This window comes from Protobothrops mucrosquamatus, unplaced genomic scaffold, assembly GCF_001527695.2.
Source record: "Protobothrops mucrosquamatus isolate PMUCROS unplaced genomic scaffold, P.Mucros_1.0 scaffold2473, whole genome shotgun sequence".
Lineage (NCBI taxonomy): Eukaryota > Metazoa > Chordata > Lepidosauria > Squamata > Viperidae > Protobothrops > Protobothrops mucrosquamatus.
The window spans coordinates 106,331-122,486 of NW_015388543.1; the positions used below are offsets into that span (position 1 = coordinate 106,331).

A 16,156-nucleotide genomic window follows, 5' to 3' on the forward strand; every position below is an offset into this window, starting at 1 on the left:
AGCTTGCTCTCCTATGTAGCTATGCTTGCCGAGACTGCCCAAATTTCTTCACCTTGTTCCTGCTTTGTTGCTCAAATTCCTGAACATCTATTGATACTGGACTTTGAATTCTAGACTCAATCTTGCTTCTGCTTATGGTGATAGAGTCTATTATAAAATCATCTTGTTGCTTCTGATAATCAGATTATATAGCTGGCCATGCTGCATAAATCTTGATACAGAAGATGATGTGTGTGATGTACTTGGGTTATTTCATATAAACTGAGGATTTTCTAGAGTGTTGGGATAGCAATAGCACTTAAGACTTATATACCACTCCATAGTGCTTTACAGCCGTCTCTATGCAGTTTACAAAGTCAGCGCATTGCCCCCAACTATCTGGGTCCTCATTTTACTGACCTTAAAAGGATGGAAGGCTGAGTTAACCTTGAGCCAGCCAGGATCGAACTCCTGGCACTGAGCTGAATTAGCCTGCAATACTGTAGTCTAACCATTCTGCCACCATGGCTCTCATATGCTATGGCTTTCTGAAGTTTAATGTTTTAAGCATAATCTAGGGCTTAAAGATTTTAATTTTATTTCCTATCAACATCTAATGGAAAATAACCCTGCTGCTTTTAATTAACGTAATCCATTTGCTATAATATCCTATGATAGAATCCCCCCAATCAACGTGCGCTAAGAGCAAAATAGAATAGAACTGTTTTAATTTGCTTTCAAAATGCAAGTAGATTGGGACCATACATACTTCCCGGGGAAGCTTGAGAAAGCAGGGATACAACAGAGAAGATTCATCTATACCCCGTATTTCTCACCTGGAAGAGGAGCTCTCAGGGGCTTTCTATAGATTACTAGACTGGAGAGGCAGATTTATATTCCAAAAAGGAGTTGTGTGATGAATCCTGGTGTTGTGCTATGTAGGAATTTAATGATAACCACCAGCTCTTTGCAAATGTTCCAGATACCTATTTGTAATCAACGAACCGATTTAATACAGATAATTTGTACCCCAATGAGGTTCTCCCACTGACTTTTTGTACGAACTGCATTTTTGGGGGGAGAATTTGTAACCAAATCGCAGCAGCAAGACAGACAGTTCTGGGGGCAACATGCAGTTTGAGTTGTTTACCCTTGACTTTAACCTTCTTCCAAGGTCTAAATATGAAATAAACACTTGCAGTTTAAAGTAGCTTCCAATACACTGGCAATTAGTTCAGCTGGTGCTGTCTATCTGTCATAAAGTCTGATGGTTGTATCACTAATATTTAAAGGGGCACATTTTGCAGTTCTGCAAGTTTTCTTCAAAGGCAGCTTCATCACAAGCATCTTGAAATTTTCACCTGCCACTAGTGCAAATTGGCTCTCTTCCCCTGCAACCAGTTTACTGGTCGAGTTATTAAGATTCATTCCAGGGTTCTGCTGCCACCTGAGCCTCCTCAGTCAGAACAGAATGAACACCTCCATTCAGAAAGATCACCTTCCATAGCCATAGCCTCTAATCTGGATTCATCTTCGCTTTGTTTGATCTTGTCCACCCTTCTAAACTACCTCCAGGAACTAAAGTTCCATGGTGGATTATTATATTCCTGGAATAAGTAACTAGAAACAAAAGGTATTGTAATGATCATCCACAGCTGATTATACTGTAATATATTTTATAATTTCAATATGTATTTGTGTGCTGTCTCATTGAAAGGTTTTAGGCAGCTTTCATCTCATAAAAACATACCACAAAGCAATATCATGGAGCCACAATAAATTAGAACCCCCCCCCCTCCCCCAAACACTTCCCTCCAATTAAATAGCATTGTTTGCCCTGGAGGGCTCTCTGTAAAAGCAGTGTTTTCACAGCTTTCTGGAATGTTAACAAAATGTTAATAGAATGTTTTCTATCACAGACCCAATATAGATAAACATGCTTTTTGAACTGGAAAATAATTTCCTGAGCCTAAATTGGCTGAGATGTTTGGTAACATGTTTATTTGACTTATGGTAATTTTATTTGCTGAAATGATTTTCCCCCCCTAAAAAACTGAATAATTTTTGTTAATAAAGCAAGCAACATCAATGGTTCTCAACCTTTTATACCTATAACTGCATCTGCCAAAGAACTTAGATCTCTCCAGAAATAAAAAGGTATGGAAAAAAAGAATTGGATAAAGGGCTCTCAGGTTAACTATTTCTTGTTGAATTCTCAGATACTAAAAAAAATGGCTTTAGGATAACTATGATGGATGAGACAGAAATTCAGCCAGCACTACTTCTCCTACTATTGGCTGCTGAGAGAGAAATTTCTACCTAGAAGGCAGCTGTTAAAATGAAAGAATCAATGCCCAATAAATCTTTGCCATAGTCAAAGCCGCCCTGTGGGAAAGGAGACCATTTGGATCCCTGTCAGTGGGTATACATGGGCCAATGCCAGTATCAGTTCCTAACAGAAATTATAAAAGAAAGGAGGAGAGTTATGGGATACATGTGGGACAACTCAGTTGGCTTGCAGAGAGGAATGATACATTGCCTTTCACTTCTGGTGGCTTCTGTTGCTGCTAAGTACCAAGTGGCAATTGTTCAACTCCCTAGTCTAGCAATAGATACTATGGCCATTGCAACCCACAACAGCATCATTTCAAGTTCTGGCAGTTGCAAGGTAAGCATGATTTTTCTTCTTCCAGGAATTGTAAAACTGATGAGGATTCACAAGAGTAGAAGTGGATGTCTTAGACAGAAAGCTGGATGAACCACGGTCAGCAGAGTGAATCAGGAAATGCAGTTGTGCCTTTTCTCTTTAAATGGACATTTAAGCATATTCTGCAACCCACCTAATTTGGTTCAATTTTACTTTCTATTGATGGTATCACCAATTGAGAATCACTAGCTGAGATGTTTTATTCAAGACATATTCACTGTTATTTAGACTACTGATTTGGTTTGATAAGAGGCAGATTCCTTTTGTTACTTTGGGAACAAAGACAAACATTTCTGCTGTCTCAACCTCTATTAAAGGGTGTCAAGTTCTCTTTTTAAACACTCACACGCAGAAAAAACAAAACTCACCTGGTAGGGTCTGACTTTGTGATGTATTTCTTGTATTCCAACTTCTCTTGTTCTCACATCACGGCACTAGATAGGAAGAGTAAGTGACGAAGCTTCAAATAAGAAGAGACAGACTAGAATTGCAACAGGAAACATATTTAGGCTAAGGAATAGTGCCCTCATCGTCACCATCGCTTCTTCCAGGGTTTAAAATTAAATTAAAATAGACAAGATAATAATTTGAATGGAAGATTTCAAAATAAAAATACTTACTTATCCATTCCTAATACATCTCTAGGCAAAAAGGAAGGAAAAGCCTGGTATATAAAATAAAAGCCCATCCATTGCATATATTAGCAGACACTAGTTTCCTTGAGCAATCTTCTAATCCAACCTTCTACTCAGGCAGGAAACCCTATACCATTTCAGACAAATGGCTGCCCTGTCTCTTTTTAAAAACTTCCAGTGTTGGAGCATTCACAACTTCTGGAGGCAGGTTGTTCCACTGATTAATTGTTCTAATTGTCAAGGAATTTCTCCTTAGTTCTAGGTTGCTTCTCTCCTTGATTAGTTTCCATCCATTGCTTCTTGTCCTGCCTTCAGGTGCTTTGGAGAATAGCTTGACTCCCTCTTCTCTGTGGCAGCCCCTGAGATATTGGAACTCTGCTATCATGTCACCCCTAGTCCTTCTCTTCATTAAACTAGGCATACCCAACTCCAGCAACCATTCCTTATATGTTTTAGCCTCCAGTCCCCTATCATCTTTGTTGCTCTTCTCTGTACTCTTCCTAGAGTATCAACATTTTTTTTACATCGTGGTGAGCAAAACTAGATGCAGTATTCCAAGTGTGGCCTTACCAAGGTGTTATAAAGTGGCATTAACACTTCATGAGATCACGAAATAAGACACCAATGTTAACTGTGTTTTGCACTGGATAAATGAATACTGAAGCAGAGATGGTGAACACGCTAATTTAAAGCTGTGCAGATAGAGAAACTCCTGAAAAAATTGCCACAAATGTAGAGTGTACTTTCCATGAAGGATTAGGGATTGAAACTTGCCATGCTTCTCTAAGAAAGGCTTAGGGGCAAGAATCTTTCAAATATGATGAAAAATATGTTGTTTATTCTGGGTGAGATTACATTAAAACAGGACAAGCAACATATGTTTATCTCCTATCAAGGATAGCAGAATGACTTGGATGACAGTTTAAGAAAACTGTAATCGAAAATATTTAGAAGGCAACATGTGTTCTGATCTATAAATCATCTAGTTATTAACTCAGAGTTTCAAGTAGTGTTGACCCCTGATTGTGGATGTACAAGTGACATCAATAGCACAAAGTATCCAAAGTATGACAAGTTCAGTGTGGTATAACAGTTGTGATCATTCTTTATGAGGAAAGAGGGAGAGAAAAAGAATGTGACTTTTAGATATTGTAAAATGGTGATTACCAAAGACCGAGATAAAGCTAGTGTACTACCTCATATCTTGACTGCCTTGAAAACAGTCTAGAAGTCTGATGCTATGCTTGAAAGAACCAAAAAAAATCTGAGCACAGCAGATTGCTTCTTAAACAGCTATTATCCATTTTAAAGCACAAATCAAGCATTTGTTTTAACCTTAAAGCCAAATAATAATAATAATAATAATAATAATAATAATAATAATAATAATAATAATAATAATAATAATAATAATAATAATAATAATAATAATAATAATAANCCTGCTCAAGCAGGAACCCTACACCATTTCAGACAAATGGCTGTCCAGTCTCTTCTTAAAAACTTCCAGTGTTGGAGCATTCACCGCTTCTGATGGCAGGTTGTTCCAGTGGTTAATTGTTCTAACTGTCAGGAAGTTTCTCCTTAGTTCTAAGTTGCTTCTCTCCTTGATCAGTTTCCATCCATTGCTTCTTGTCCTGCCTTCAGGCGCCTTGGAGAATAGCTTGACTCCCTCTTCTTTGTGGCAGCCCCTGAGATATTGGAACACTGCTATCATGTCCCCCCTCATCCTTCTCTTCGTTAAACTAGACATACCCAATTCTAGCAACCATTCCTTCTATGTTTTAGCCTCTAGTTCCTTAATCATCTTTGTTGCTCTTCTCTGTACTCTTTCTAGAGTCTCAATATCTTTTTTACATCGTGGTGATCAAAACTGGATGCAGTATTCCAAGTGTGGCCTTACCAAGGCATTTTAAAGTGGTATTAACACTTCACGTGATCTTGATTCTATCCCTCTGTTAATGCAGCCTAGCACTGTGTTGGCCTTTTTGGCAGCTACAGCACACTGCTGGCTCATATTTAAGTGATTGTCCACTAGGACTCCGAGATCCCTTTCACAGTTACTACTATTGAGCAAGGTACCCCCTATACTATACCTGTACATTTGGTTTTTCTTGCCTAAATGTAGAACCTTACTTTTTTCACCATTGAATTTAAAATTCCTAAGTTCAGCCACTCTCAAATGAACCTCTTCAGCAATGACTATCTTCTTCAAGGAATTTTCAGTGGAAGTAACAGCAATACTGTTTATCATTTTTCTTCTGTACTAGTAAGATTGCTGTGAAACCTGAATATCTTTAGGTGCCATGCAATTCTTGATCTACCCAAGATATTCATCTTAATCCTAATTTAGACTAATAATTGTCAACATTTTTCTGCTACTACCAATCACTCAGAATGCAAGCCTCTCAGTTGAGTACGCAGAAAATGTGACATTTTCCTTTGCAGTAGGGAAAGGATGAAAGTGCTCCTGGGCACCAAGACACTTCCCAACTTCTTGTCCTCTAGGCTCCCTATGGTACCCAACATTCTTTTAAAAAAATAAATAGGATCCTGGCATGCTGCAAAGCACCAGCTTCAATAAACATAATTGATTTGAAGCAATGCCTTTGGGCTTCACAAAGTCTCACTTGTATGTTAGACAACTTGTCTCTATGTGACTGGCCACGTCTACTGTAGCAGTCTCCTATTATAGTCATCCTTGGAGGATGCACCCACCATATGCTCTCAATGTTCCAAATGTACTTTTAGTCCAAACAGTTATTTATTTCTATCCTATATAAATACATTAAGTATACCAAGGGAAGAGAAGCAACAATGTGTTTTGCTCAACAGAAAAAAAAAAGTTTTAAAAGCCTTTTTCCATGAACAATAATTGGTGGCATTTCAAATTCTTTTAATCCTAAGAGCATATAAATTATCTTTGTATAGCTCAAGGTGTAAAGAAGACCCATCTATTGTAAATAGGAGATTTTTTTAAAAAATATACTTTGCTAACCCAGAATAGCCTTTTATAAGTCAACTATATCAGGAGTCCCCAACCTCCGGGTCCTGGCCTGGTACTGGATTGTGGCCCATTTAGAACAGGGACATGCAAGCTGCAGACACACACACTTGTGCACACAGCTCTGTTTGCGTGAGCAATGGGCACTCATGCATGCATGTGAAGTTCCATTTGTACGAGGGACCTGTCGTTCGCACAAATGGAGCTTCAGGCGTGTGCGAGAGTGCCTGCCACTTGTGCAAATGGATCTGTGCATACAAGCATGCGCATCTGCTGCCCCCACAAAATCATTTCCTCTGCCCCCCCCCCCGGTCCACAAAGCCAGAAAGGTTGTGGACCATTGAATTATATGGTTACCATAGAGTGAAATTGCCACATTCAGGCCAGGTCCTGTGTTTGGCTGACTCTAGACAGGCCTTTTCATATCTAGAACAAACTATTCTTTATGGATGTTCATGAGGAATCCTGATACCATCCCCTTCACCTCCCCCCCCCACTTATCTGAATAAGGATTATTAATTTAGATAGAAAAACCCAAAATCAAAAGCATACGTCTCCTCCATGTTAGTTCTGTACATTTGAAAAAAGTCAGCAGGATGGAGTGTATTTATCCATCATCACAATGATGAGAATAATAATCTTAATGCAACTAATCTGTGATGAGGCGATTGTTTTGAAGGACTTCCGGCTGCCTATTATGTATCCTTCCAGAAAAACAAGATTTCACTATTTGTAGCTATTCCTTCTTCGATGATCTTATGGCTGCACTCAGGCGTACATGCAAGGAAAATACTTACTTAATAAATTTGTGTGCTACCCATTTCTCTACCAAGTGATTTGGGGCAGATCTTGCAAACCAAAACAATTATACTTGGTACTGATAAGAATAGACACAAGTCTGGTAGATGTAAGAAATACTGAATAAAATTATGTGTTGTACCTCTGTTCCTAAGTCCTTCATCCTAGCCAAAGCCAATTCTCTCAAGTTACCATGTTCCACTCCAGAAGTGACTAAAGGCATTGGGATATCCCTGCAAGAAATAGACCCTCCATCAAACAAAAACATAACTTCAAAGAAATAACCATCAATGCTTTAAATATAAAATACAACAGTTCTTTGTTTTCTGCTACTTGGTTGACTCAGACCCAGCAGGACTTCATCCCTGTGTTGTTCTGGTGCTGTTCCTGATACCTGATTAAGAGTTTGCTGTCTTTGGCATTGCTTTGACTTATGACCATTCATGCAATAACTATTCAAAGTTACAACAGCATTGAACAAAGTGACTCATGACCAGTCCTCACACTAACAATTGTCATAGTGCCCCTGTAGTCACATGATCAGAATTCAGGTGACAGGCAACCAGCAGGTATTTAGAATGGTTGCAGAATCCCAGGATCACATGACTGCTGTTTGTGACCTTCCCAAGGGACATATGACAAGCAAAGTCAATGACAGGAGCTGGATTTGCTTGGATTTGCGATGGTTTGTTTAGCGATCATAGCGAAAAAGGTTGCTAAAATAATAATTCCGGTGAGTCCGGTGTGGAGAAGGGCGGGATATAAATCAAATTAAATAAATAAATAAATAAATAAATTCCAAATATGACACATTTGTTCTTTTGGAGAAGCATTAATATCTAAAATGATACTGTTGCTTCTTCTGCTGTCATCTACTTCCTGTCCACGTACATTGTGTTTTGACTTACTCTGGCACTTGTCCAGTTGTTATGGAATTTTTTGCCTCAGAATATGAAATAATCTTCAACTTTATTTGTGTGAGGGCTAAGCAAATAATTGAACTATGAACATTAGGAATAGCGCTGCCCATTCTGGGCCTTGCGAAAAAGGGCTAAGGCATCAGCCGGTTCACCAAAATCAACAAAAAATTAGCTACCAGTTCTATTGAACTGATGTGAACTGGCAGAATCCCACCACTGCTTGAGATTCAAGAATTTGCTTAACCCTTATATAAATAAAGTTGAAGATTATTTCATATTTTGAGACAAAAAAATTCCATAACAACTGGACAGGCCCTAGAGACACAGATAATAGTGCTATATAATAATTTGGGAATTATACTTGAACCAAGAACCAGGTTCAAATCCTCAGTCCTATAAAAGAGGTCATTTGTTCTCAACCCAACATGCTTCACAAGGATCAAGTGATGGAATACTTTTCCCATCCTGGTATTCTGCTTTGAGATTTTGGAGAAAAGGCAAGACATAATAAATAATATAAGAAGTTGAACTGAAATCTAAACATAAACTTTGATCAAATAGAAGATGACTGGTCTAGCAGAGAGAGAAAACTGAAAAGGAAAACATGAATATGGTAAAATCATTAAGAGGAGGCCACCCAGTGACACCTAACTGTGGGTCATATGTCCCAATTCATTGCCATTTTATTGGGAAAAAAGTGAAGGGAATTACACTTTTGCAATATAATTACATGGGTGGGACTGATGGTGAAGAAATATAATATATAAATAAATATAAGAGTGGGAGATAGAAAACTCCTTACTTGATCTAAAACATCCTTCCAGGAAAATTAGTATGGACTAGAGATATAAACATTATATTGGGCATATGCTATGTCTATTTGGCTTTTTTTGGCTGGAGATAAGAACTATGGGGTCATGCCAGAGATTGACTGAGAGAGAGGGATGTTAGAAGTTTTTTTGAGTGGAAGACATGGCATATGTCTAAGAGAGTAAAGTATAAGAGAAAGCGAAGCCAAAAAGACAGCGTTTCTGAAACTTCTCTTAAAGTTCCAATATGTCTGGGTGAAAACTGCTATCTTGTTGCAAGGAAAATGAAAAAAGACCAGGGGACTACAAAAGTTGGTAATGTAAGAAAAGAAAAGAGGCTTGATGGTGATAGGATAAGGCAGATTATCATGACATTCTTCACCCGCTGACACACTGGGGCTTAATTTCCTCACCCCCTGCTCTCTTCTACATCAACCACCTATCCTTTCCTCTCTCCAGAAGACAGTAATAATTAGCTCACTCATTAATTTATTCAGCTGGGTCCTGGGAGTAAATACAACCTCATCTAGTCAACAGACATTAACAGTCTTCAGGCAGTAACAGTTAAGAGTTAATAAGCACCTCCCTGCGCTAGCTAAAGAATACACTGGAGGAGAATGCAATTTCCATCTAGGCACGTTAGAACAGAGGCAGCCATCAGAGAGCTGCGCTTCTTTCCAATTACCAAAATACTGAGGAAAGCCAGGCTGTTGCACGATTCACCACAGGGATGTCAATAAAACCATTCTTGCACCCTAGCACGTAGCCTACATAGCAGTATCCTCTGACAAGTCTATCATCTCTGGAACAGTGACACAGTATACTGGCACGCCCAAAGGCACTGGGTGGCCATCTGCTAGGAAACGTCTTTTTGTTTCTGCATTAGGAGAGGATATGACTCAAGATCAACATACACACATATGCAAATATGGCAAATTTTAAGAGTGTAAAGTCAAATCTCAATTCTCTCTCTCCATTGCTGTCAAAGGTTTAAGATGTCCTCGCTGGATTTTCCAGCAGCAAAGACAGCTTGGGATGTTTGCTGACGTTTACCTGCCCAAAGATTCCTCTAATAATTTTTTCAACAAGGCAAGACATCAAGTCAGAAGCCATATGATAGGTAAGGCTTATTGAGTACGGCAATATTACAAATGAACATTTAAGAGTAGAGCCCTCCTTCTATTACTATATAAGCTGGAAAATTTAGCTGGTAAAGGGCAGCTGTTATGTAAAAAAAAAAAGGAAAAAAACCTATGAGAATCTTTATCACTGAGGCTTCCCTATACATGCATTTCAAGCTATCACTACTAATGTGGTATAATCTAATACAACCAAAACACATCAGGTTGAGGAAAGATGTTGCACAATACCACCATGAGGTGTTCTTCTGATTGTCTAAAGTCCCACTGATTATTTTAATGGTAGCCAAGCTTTAAAGACTGTATCTTTAAAAAATTACATTCCTGGTAGTCCCCTAAAAATGGTTTTGATCAAGTGACAGGCAAAGACAAATTACTTGATAATTACATTGCTTCTTATTAATTCCCATCCTTAAACAGACCAGCTGTTATCAGAAACATTCTGTGCTGACAATTACAAATGGGATACCCTTCCCTCACTGGGTGAAAATCGGTGATGATAAACATGGGATTAATATTCTGAAATGTTTATCAGCATTTGCCAATATCTTGACTAAAAAAAGGCAATGTATTCCTTCTTTTGGCTAAAACAAGTTATGCAAATAGTTTAGCATATGACTGGCTGTCATATGCACAGCAATCATTCAAATGTATAGTAGAGTAAGAATTGACAATGTGTGATCCTCCAAATATTCTGAGGCTGCTATTCCTCTCATCTTATAACACTCATCACATTGGATGGGCTGCAGTGAATTGCAATTTAGCAATATCCTTCCACTAGAACATTTCCTTTTCTTGGCTACTCCAGGAAAATGCCCTCATTTATTCACTCTTTCAACACATAGTAGTTTAATACTAATACTGTTCTCTATTGCCCAATGTGCTCTTCTGTCCTTCATTCCTTATTGCCTAGGGGCCAATCCACATTTGCTGAATAGCTACAGATCATCATTGTTTACCCCTTCCCCAGCTTGGTTTCTATTTTCAAAGCTCATTTGCAAGTATCTATCCAAGATGCAAGTGGCCACTATCTATAGTGACTCATCAGAGATGAGCTTTAGTAGTTATGCACAAATGAGCTATCAAGCACAGGCCACAATTATCATAACATTAGCCTAGTGTGTCGATTCATCCTGAATCACATGTAATGGCTTGATATTTGTGATGAGAATTTGAATGACAGAGCAGGGTAAGTACAACATTGCCAGTTACTTTCAGGGAAGTGAGGGATGGTTAAAGGATTTAGATTTCTAGAAACATTTATTCTGAGAGGATAATAAAGTCAGAAATAGATGCTGCATGAGGAAATCAAGCTGTTTTGTTATCTCAGCCCCACTGATGCACTACCATATTTTATGAAGACTTAGCATGAGCAAGGCAAATGTTACCTTTGTACTCTGTACACTCGAGTCCAGGGAGGCACGAGGGCAAGAATTCTTGCCACCAAATCCACAAGGGTGCTTGGAGGATAGCTTTTGTACCTCCCAGTTTTCCAGAGTTCATAGAGGCCAGTGCCACGGATCACAAGTGTTGGGTATAGCTTCATGCCATCTGGGCGAAAGGCAGGATTCTCAAAAAACTCCTGCAGAAGAAGCAACATGTAAGAGAGATTAGTGCAATGGCTCACAGCAGCTGGACAGTTCAATAAGTCATCATTATGACAGGTACATGGGAGTGGGGAGTTTGCAGTAGTAGTAGTAGGAAGATTTCATTGCAAAACCTCACCATGCCAGTAGACAGGCATTGAAGGGTTGTATGATTCGGTGGGAGGGAGAGGCATTCATTGAGACATAATTTAGAAGCCTTTCTGTCATTCACTAAAAAAACCTTCCTCCATGTGCCTACCAGTGGAAACTCCTACTGGATCACACCACTCATGAGATGTCCTAAGGCAGGCATGTCAAACTCGCGACATCACATGACGTCGCACGACGTATCGGAGCTTTTTTGCCATTGCTGGCAATGGGGTGGGCGCGGCTCCAGTATGATGAAACTGGCCCACGGGCCGGCAGTTTGACACCCCTGTCCTAAGGCTATTTTTAAACCATAGGTTGAATGCTATTTCAGAAGAGTATTAAATCTTTTTAAACCTATGTTTAAAAATAGCTCCCTCAGCAACTGACAGGTAGTTCCCCCTCAGTGCACTATGCAGCATTCCATTAGGTCAGCTGATTTTAAACATGGGTTTAATGTTATCTGGGTTGCTTGCCAACTGAAGTTGGGAACCCCAATCAAAACCTGTGTAGTTATGCTTTTCTTCCACGTGAAACAGACCAATTCTTCACACAATGTTAATGGATAAAATGTACTGCACAAGTTACCGAGATAGCTACTTTAAAGGGTGGTTAAAGAAATTCAGTGAGCAACAGAAGTTTGATAGTTCTTCATAATGATTATCTAAAATCTCCATGTTCAGATAGAGAAGTATATAGATTAATTGCTATGGAAGAACAGCAGGAGAAGGAATATATGGTTTTCAGGAAGCCCTCAAGTAGATCTAACAAACATTACTTTGGAATCTTGGCAAACAAGATGATGGAAAGATATTTAGTCAATAACAATTTTCACACTGTAATGGAACAGAACAGCTTTGTAATGGCTACTGATCATACTTGGGAGAAACCACATATAGATATACTGTAACATTTGCTTAGGTCAATGTATTTAAAGTCCAATGCATACAAATTCTGTACTACCGTAAAGTCATTTTATGAACAAAACTTCTGGAGATGGAATTGTATATTTTGATCTCTAAATGGTTAGGTTTTAAATGTGTTGGTCCAAAACAAGCAGTGCTGTTATGTTTCAAAGAACTTACTTTATCAAAAAGAAATCAGTAAACCCAGCAGAGCATAGGTTTTCAGGATACAAGTCAGACCAGCTAGCCATGACAGATATTCTATAAGGGTCATGGCTGATTTTGCCAGCACAAGTCAATTTATTTTAATTTTTTCCAAACCCCCTTCCACTATTATTATCACTAATGACATGAACAGACCTCATTCATTCACACCCTTGTAAATCTGCTAGCATAAATAAACAGGATACAAACTGTACAAATTAGTAATGTTGATGCCAAAAAAACTGCTGTTTTTCCATTATTGTGAGGATGCCTACTCAGCTGTGCAGCTGCAGCTTTTCTTCCAGGGGCCAGACAAAGAGGTGATTATCTTGCCTTGGCAGGATAAATATCTATAGAATTGGTTTACTGCTCACTCTGAGTAACTAAACAGAACAAAAAAAAAAAGTCAAACAAGGAAAAACTGAAATGGATGTGAAAATGACAGTATTCCAGAAGATGGATCTCTGTCCCATTGTTATGTGAAGAGTAGGAAGGCAGGTAGAAAAAGCAGAAGCTTTCAGGAGAGTTAGGAGTTAAAATTGTAGAAGACCACAAAGGGTCTTCTACAACCCTTTTATTTCAACAGGCTTTTAAACTCTAAACAAGTTACTGTTTATTTATTGATTTAAATTTGTTGCCCGTGAATGTTGCTAGTTCTAGCATTTCATGTAATGTTTTCTCCCATATATTGATGCATTAAGCAAGGGGGCGAAGTGGGGATCAGGTAGATGATGTATAGGGGTTCAGTATAGACACTCCCACTTAACCTTTTTACCCAGTTGTTGGAAGTACAGTACTCTAAAGTAAAATTCCAGTTTTTGGACACCAGCACCAACTTCATTTTTCTAATATATGTGACTAGTAAAAAATTTTTTTTAAAAAAATATGCTAGATAGCTATAGGTCAGAATTTCATGGTGTCCTGTGTCCAGGAAAACTTTGAAGCTAGTAATGATAAGAAAGATTCAGATGAAGCTGGCAGTCTGGGAATCTCTCTCTCTCTCTCTCTCTCTCTCTCTCTCTCTCTCTCTGTGTGTGTGTGTGTGTGTGTGTGTGTGTGTGAGAGAGAGAGAGAGAGAGAGAGAGAGAGAGAATGCTAGGAGGCAGAAAAGGACACTATGAAGAGTAACTATCCATTCAATACAAAATTTATAACCCTTCTTACAAACAAAAGGGGAGCATTCCCAATACTTTGTGGCTGGTTACACCCACTGCCATGACAATTTTTGTGGCATCAAGGACACAATGCAAAATTTCAAATTGGGCCTAAAAGTTTGAAAATGTGTAGTCTCCTGTATATGAAAATCTATCATATTGTTTCTCAACCTTGTCATTTCAAGATGGGTGGACTTCAACTCCCAGCATTCCTGGAAATTGAAGTCCATCCATCTTAAAGTGGCCAAGGTTGAGAAAAACCGATCTATCACATTAAAATTATCTTTGTTGCTACTGTGTCTCTCCTGGTTCCCTCCAATTACTACTCTTTTCTCTTCTCTGGATGAGATATGGGAGATCCTAATTGATCAAGGATTACGTAATGAAAGAGTTAAATTCACTACAATAACTAGTTAATCATAGCTGACTGGAAGTCAGTGTTACTGAGAATATGTTCTGATATAGGTCATATCAATTGAGAGACAGAAACATACGACACTGAAAAAATAATCAGGTAAAAAGGGTGTTTTTTAATTTTTAAAGAAAATCTTCCAGAAAACAATAAAAAAAAACGTAATAATAATGCTCTGAAGAGGGTTGGATTTTTTGGTTCAGCTCTAATCGGCCTAGCATCTACCCAGCCAAGTATTCCTGCCATGGTAATTGTACAGGTTAGATATAACAGGCAGCAGCTTAATGTTATGCTCCTCATTCAGGAAGATGAAAGACTCTCTATCATGCAGCCATCCTTATCTATGCCCGCATTCCTGATAAAATAATGAACTGTGGGCCTTGGAATAATACATCAAACAACCAAGACTGATTTTTGTTGAATGACTCCAAGCTGCCAGGACATAAAAACAGTCACTTGACATTTAAATGTACAGATGTAATAAACTGTTTACTTTCTCATGAGACTTTATGCTAAGTCTTGCTAGAGGTTAGACTTCTTTCCTTCCCCAAACTGGCTCCTGCCCCCTCCAAATCAAATTAAGCTATGAAGTCAATTTTTTTCATTCCCTTTTCATTATACAGACAGTCCTTGACTTACAACCATTTGCTTAACAACCATTCAAAGTTACGACAGCATTTAATAAGTGACTAATGACCGGTTGATGCATTTATGACCATTGCAAATGTCCTCATGGACATGGAATTGTGATTCCAGCACTTCGGAAACTGGCATATATTTACCATGGTTGCAGCATCTCGAGGTCACCTGATTGCCATTTGCAACCTTCCTTGGGGCTTCTGACAAGCAAAGTCAATGGGGAAAGCCAGATTTGCTTCAGCGCAGTATGATTTGCCTGACAGCCATGTCAAAAAGAGGTCATAAAGTCAGCACGACTCATTTAACAACTTCATCACTTAGCGACAGAAATTCCAGTCCCCAATTGGGGTTGTAAGTTGAGCACTACCTGTATATGCCTGAGCACATACACATGCATAAAAACTTTGTTACTGTAAGAAATACTGTGAAAGACAGGAAACATCTTGGAATAGGGAGGCCAAAAGCATGTTTTCAACACTTGCATATATCACAGAGATACAACACACACCTCAAAATGCTTGTTGTGCATTTTACGTACAACAGAACAGGTCTGCCATCAAGAATAGCACACCAGTATATTCAGAAATTAGGAAGGTGTTTAGATGCAAAAAAAAAAACAACAACCCACAGAAAGGAACATAATCAGTATACCACAATTACAACAAAGTGAAAATGGAAAAGGTGAAAATTCTAAATACAGAATTGTCTGTACTCTTTGCCGCCTTTTTGAGGTCATTTGGCCAGGGGGGCCAGGGGGGCTTTTCATCAGGCTCGCCTGATACGCCAGTTGCGCCCCTTTCTGGATCAGGACGCCCTACGCACGGTCACTCAAGCCCTCGTTGTTTCCCGCCTGGACTATTGCAATGCTCTCTACATGGGGCTCCCCTTGAGGTGCACCTGGAGGCTCCAGCTAGTTCACAATGCGGCTGCGCGGGGGATTTTGGGGGCCTCTAGATGCTCCCATGTAACACCTCTCCTGCGCGAGCTGCACTGGCTGCCGGTGGCCTTCCGGGTGCGCTTCAAGGTGTTAGTAACAACTTTTAAAGCGCTCCATGGCAATGGACCTAGGTATTTGCAAGACCGCCTCCTACCAAATATCTCCCTTCGACCAGTCCGCT

General features: G+C 39.1%; 1 protein-coding gene across 1 annotated transcript in view; it reads right to left on the reverse strand.

Moving 5' to 3' along the window:
• Positions 1-16,156, reverse strand: part of ELP3 (elongator acetyltransferase complex subunit 3) — a 93,593-nt gene that overhangs the window by 32,076 nt on the left and 45,361 nt on the right. Inside the window, exons 9-11 of the mRNA XM_015825066.1 lie at positions 11,380-11,573; positions 7,266-7,356; positions 3,055-3,120 (exon numbers count right to left, since the gene is read on the reverse strand). Of these exons, the coding sequence (XP_015680552.1) occupies positions 3,055-3,120; positions 7,266-7,356; positions 11,380-11,573 (351 nt within the window). The remainder of the gene's footprint in view (positions 1-3,054; positions 3,121-7,265; positions 7,357-11,379; positions 11,574-16,156) is intronic.